The sequence below is a fragment of the Cricetulus griseus genome, chromosome 4 (assembly GCF_003668045.3).
Source record: "Cricetulus griseus strain 17A/GY chromosome 4, alternate assembly CriGri-PICRH-1.0, whole genome shotgun sequence".
In the NCBI taxonomy this organism is placed as follows: domain Eukaryota; kingdom Metazoa; phylum Chordata; class Mammalia; order Rodentia; family Cricetidae; genus Cricetulus; species Cricetulus griseus.
The window spans coordinates 69,224,125-69,229,471 of record NC_048597.1 but is presented as its reverse complement, the minus strand read 5'-3'; the positions used below and the strand labels follow the sequence as shown (position 1 = coordinate 69,229,471).

The 5,347-nt window shown below is 39.0% G+C and overlaps 1 protein-coding gene across 1 annotated transcript; it reads left to right on the top strand.

Annotated features, from left to right (window-relative positions):
* The first annotated feature begins 342 nt into the window (after positions 1 to 342).
* LOC100761106 (immunoglobulin lambda variable 4-69) lies at positions 343 to 805 on the top strand. Its single transcript, XM_035444135.1, has 2 exons — positions 343 to 385; positions 495 to 805. The coding sequence occupies exons 1-2, from the start codon at positions 343 to 345 to the stop codon at positions 803 to 805; spliced, it is 354 nt and encodes a 117-aa protein (XP_035300026.1).
* Positions 806 to 5,347: the final 4,542 nt, after the last annotated feature.

Here is a 5,347-nt window from a genome sequence, read left to right as displayed (position 1 = left end):
CTTCTTAGAATTTCTAGTAGAACTCTGACCTGAAAACATCTGGCTCAGTGGGGTTTATAGGTTCCTCTGAAGAATCAGGACACTGAGCTGACAACACAACTACCTATCTGTTTATGACTGTTAAGGATTCAACAGGCCCAGCAGCTGGTGGCACTGTGGTCCCTTGGGCAGCCTCAAGCAGGAAGTGATACCCAGACATTTGAGGCCATACTCAGTAAAGAATGGATTTGGTTAGCCAAGAAAAATTTGCATGAAGGATCCCTTCAATTCTCTGAGAATTGTTGAAGAATAAGAGAGACCTACATCATGACTGTCTCAGCACAGCTCAGCGGTGTCTACACTATGGCCTGGATACCTCTCCTCTTCTTCCTCCTTCATTGCACAGGTCAGGAGTCATCTGTACCCTGATCCCAATTCAGGGAAACTATCTGACAGCCAGACAGATTCTCCTCTCTTCTGTTACCTGAGTATATAATGTGTTTCTCTATTTTCAGGGTCTTTCTCCCAACTTGTGCTGACTCAGTCACCCTCTGCCTCTGCCTCCCTGGGAGCCTCAATCAAAATCTCCTGCACCTTGAGTAGTCAGCACAGCACCTACAGCATTGGTTGGCTCCAGCAACAACCAGACAAGGCTCCTAAGTATGTGATGTATCTGAGTAGTGATGGAAGCCACAACAAGGGGGATGGGATCCCTGATCGCTTCTCTGGCTCCAGCTCTAGGGCTCATCGCTACTTAAGCATCTCCAACATCCAGTCTGAAGATGAAGCTGACTATTACTGTGTTTCAGCTGATAGCAATGGGTGACCACAGTGAATGAGATAAATGAGGAAGCAGGACAGGAACTGTTTTGGTGTATTGCTAATTAGTTTAGCATATAGTGGTGAGTTGGCATATATGTAATACTTAGCTATCACGCTCATGGATGTTTATTGCTTAATATTCAGGAGATAGATTGTAGGTCTAGCACTTCCTCATGAACTTCTGGAGAAAGAGGTGAAAAAGCCAGGGTTGCCTAGAATGCACTGCATTGTAACAATGATGACTATGAAAAAGTAAAAATAGTGTGCATACAGGTGAGGTTCTCAATGTTACCTCATCAAGATAACAGGAATGTCTATTATTCAAAGATAGTTTTTCTCATGGCAGGTACCCTTGATCAAAATGGTAGAGGAGGCTGCTTCCTGAATACAGCACCAGGAGCACAGACACTGAGATTGCCAATTAATAAATGGGACCTCCTGAAACTGAGAAGCTTCTGTAAGGCAAAGGACACAGTCAAGAAGACAAAATGGCAAGCCACAGAATGGGAAAAGATCTTCACTAACCCCACTCTGACAGAGGGCTGATCTCCAAAATATACAAAAACCAGAAACCTACCTATCAAAACACCAACTAATCCAACTAAAAAGTGGGGTACATAAATAGAGAATAATGTTTTATGTATATTTTATTGAAAAAAGTTTCATTTACATAACAATCTCAGTTCCCTATCCTCCAACCCTTACCTCACCTATATCCTAAACAGTATTTTCTCTGCAGCGAGGATGAGCCCTTCCATGGTGGATCTTGAATGTCTGTCATATCATTAGGAGCAGGGTGTAGACTCTTCCCCGTGTGTCTAGACCGAGAGAGCATCTCCAAAGTGTAGTGGGCCCCTAAAGTCCATTCATGTACTAGGGATAAATACTGATCGGCTACCAGAGGCCCCATAGATGTCCAGACCTCTAAAATGACATCCTCATTCAGCTGGTTTTCCAGCTATCAATCTGGGGTCCCTTGTTCAGGTCAGATGTTTCTGTCGGTGTTTCCAGCCTGGTCTTGATCCCTTAGTTCATCATTCCTCCCTCTCTAAAACTGGATTCCAGAGTTCAGCTCAGTGTTTAGCTGTGGGTGTCTGCTTCTGCTTTTATCAGCTGCTAGATGAAGGTTCTAGTCCTTTGAATTTCAAGATTCTATTGTTCTTTTTCCACTGAGCAATACTCCATAGTGTAAATGTACAATATTTTCTCCATCCTTTCTTCATTTGAACAGCAACCTGGTCACTTACAATTTCTGGCTATTAAAAATAATGCTTCTATGAACATGGTTGAACACATGTCCTTGCTGTATGAATGTGCATCTTTTGGGTATATGCCTAAGAGTGGGATTGCTGGATCTTGTGATAGACTGATTTCCATTTTCATGAGGAGCCATCATACTGATTTCCAAAGTAGCTGTATGAGTTGGAACTCCCATCAAAAGTAGAGGAGTGTTGCCCTTTCTGCACATCCTCTCCAGCATAAGGTATCATTGGTATTTTTTAGTTTAGCCATTTTGGCAGGAGTAAGATGTAATCTCAGAGATGTTTTGATTTGCATTTCCCTAATGCAAATCCCTAACTAAGGATGTTAGGCAGTTTCTGATGTGTCTTTAAGCCATTTTAGATTCTTCCATTGAGAATTTTCTATTTAGCTATTTTACCCACATTATAATTGGGATATTTGGAGTTTTGGTGACTAACTTCTTAGGTATTTGTATATTTTGGAAATGAGTCTTCTCTCAGATGTGAGATTGATGAATATCATTTCCCATTCTGTGGGCTGCTGTTTTGATTTGCTAACTGTGCCCTTTGCCGTACAAAAGCTTCTCAGTTTCAGGAGGTCCCATTTATTAATTGTGAATCTCAGTGTCCATGCTACTGGTGTTATGTTCAGGAAGCTTTCTCCTGTACCAATTTGTTCCAGGGTGCAACCTACTTTCTATTCTAAGAGATGGTGTGGCTGGATTTATGTTGAGGTCTTTGATCCATTTGTACATGATGATAGACATGGATATATCCACAGTCTTCTGAATGTCAGCATCCAGTTATCCAGTACCATTTGTTGAAGATGCTTCCTTTTTTCCATTGTACAATTTCAGCTTCTTTGTCAAAAATCATATGTCTGCAGATGTGTTGGTTAATATCAGGATTTTCATTTCGCTTCCATTTGTCTACTTGTCTGTTTTTGTGCCTATACCAAGCTGTTTTGAGGACTATAGCTCTAAATAGAGCTTGAAGTTAGGGATTTTGATGCCTGCAGACATTCCTGTATTGTATAGAGTTGGCATGGCTACCCTGTGTCTTTTGTTTTTCCATATAAAATTGAGAATTCTTCTTGCAAGGTCTATGAAGAATTGTACTGGGAAGTTGACAGGAATTGCATTGAGTCTGTCGATTGCTTTTGCAACATTGCCATTTTTACTATGTTGTTCCTACATATCCAAGACCATGGGTGATCTTTCCATTTTCTGGTATCTTCTTAATTTCTTTCTTTAAGGACTCAAAATTTTACTCTACAGGTCTTTCAATGATTAGTTACAGTTGTTCCATGCTATTTTATGCAGTTTGTGTCTATTGTAAAGGGCAATGTTTCTCTGATTTCTTTCTCAGCCCATTAATCATCTGTATATATTAGAGCTACTAATTTTTTGAGTTGATCTTGAATCCTGCCACTTTGGTGAATGTGTTTATCAGCTGTAGGAGTTTTCTGGTAGAGTTTTTCTAGTCACTTATGTAAACTATCCTATCATCTACAAATAGTGAAAGTTTGACTTCTCTTTTCCAATTTGTAACCCCTTGGTTTCCTTTTGTTGTCTAATTGCTCTAATTAGAACTTCCAGTACAATATTGAACACATATGAAGAGAGAGGACAGCCTTGTCTTGTCTCTGATTTCAGAATAATTGCATTGAGTTTCTCTCCATTCAGTTTGAGGTTGGATGTTGGTTTAAGGTATATTGCTTTTATTATATTCATGTATGCTCCTGTTATCCCTGATCTCTCCAATTCCTTTATCAAGAAGGGGTGTTGGATTTTGTCAAAGGCATTTTCAGCATCTAGTGAGATGATCATGTGGTTTTTCATTCTCAGTTTGTTTATATGGTGGATTACATTGCTGGATTTTCTTATGTTAAACCATTCTTGCATCCCTGTTATGAAGCCCACTTGATATGTTGGATGATTTTTCTGATGTGTACTTGGATTTCATTGCCAGCATTGTATTGAGTATTTTTGCATTAATGTTCATGAGAGATATTGGTCCATATTTCTCTTTCTTAGTTGTGTCTTTGTGTAGTTTCGTTACCAAAGTTATTGAAGCCTGGTAGAAGGAGTTTGGCAATGGCCTTTCTGCTTCTATTGTGTGGAACAATTTGAGGAGAATTGGTATTAGCTGTTGTTTGCATTTCTGGTAGAATTCTTCCCTGAAGTCATCTGAACCTCGGCTTTTGTTTGTAAGACTTTTTGATGACTGCTTCTATTTCATTGTGGGCTATAGATCTATTTACATTGCTTATCTGTTCTTGATTCTATTTTTTTAAGTAAAATCTATCCGGAAAATTGTCCTTTTCCTTTAGATTTTCCAATTTTGAGGAATATAGGTTTTCAAAGTTTGACCTGATGATTCTCTAGATTTCCTCAGTGTCTGTTGTTATGCGCCCTTTCATTTCTGATTTTATTTATTTGCATGTTCAATCTTGCTGTTTGGATAATTTTGATAAAACTTTGTCTATCTTGTTGATTTTCTGCAAGAACCAACTCTTTGTTACATTGGTTCTTTGTATTGTTTTCCTAGTTTATGTTTATTGTTTTCAGCCCTCAATTTGATAATGTCCTGATGTCCACTCCTCCAGGGCACATTGGCTTCTTTGTGTTCCTGAGTTGTGCTGTTAATTATCTATTATGACTATTCTCCAGTTTCTTCATGTGGGCACTTACTGCTATGATCTTTCCTTTGGCACTGCTTTAAAAGTGTCCCATAAGTTTGGATATGTTGTTTCCTCATTCTCTTTGAATTCTTGGATGACTTTAATTTCTTCCTGGACCCAGGGATGGTGCAATTGGGCATAATTCAATTTCCATGAGTTTGTAGGTTTTCTGCAATTTGTGTTGTTGTTGTATTCTAAGTTTAAACCATGGTGGTCTGAAAGGATACAATGGGGTTATTTTAATTTTTTATACTTGTTGAGGTTTGCTATGTTGCCAAGTATGTGGTTGATTTAAGGGAAGGTTCCATATGACACTGTGAAGAAGGTGTATTTTTTTGTGTTTGGATGGAATGTTCAGTAGCTGTCTGTTAAGCACAATTGGGCCATAACTTCTACTAGTTTCTTTTTTTCTTTGTTAAGTTTCTATCTGGTGTTCCTGTCTAGTGGTAAAAGTGGGGTGTGGAAGTCTCCCACTATAATTGTGTGTGGTTTTATGTGTGATTTGAGTTTTAGTAATGTTTCTCTTATGATCATGGATGCCTTTGTATTTGGGGCATAGATGTTCAGTATTGAGACTTCATCTTGATGCATTTCCCCTGTGGTGAGTAGGAAGTTACCTCCT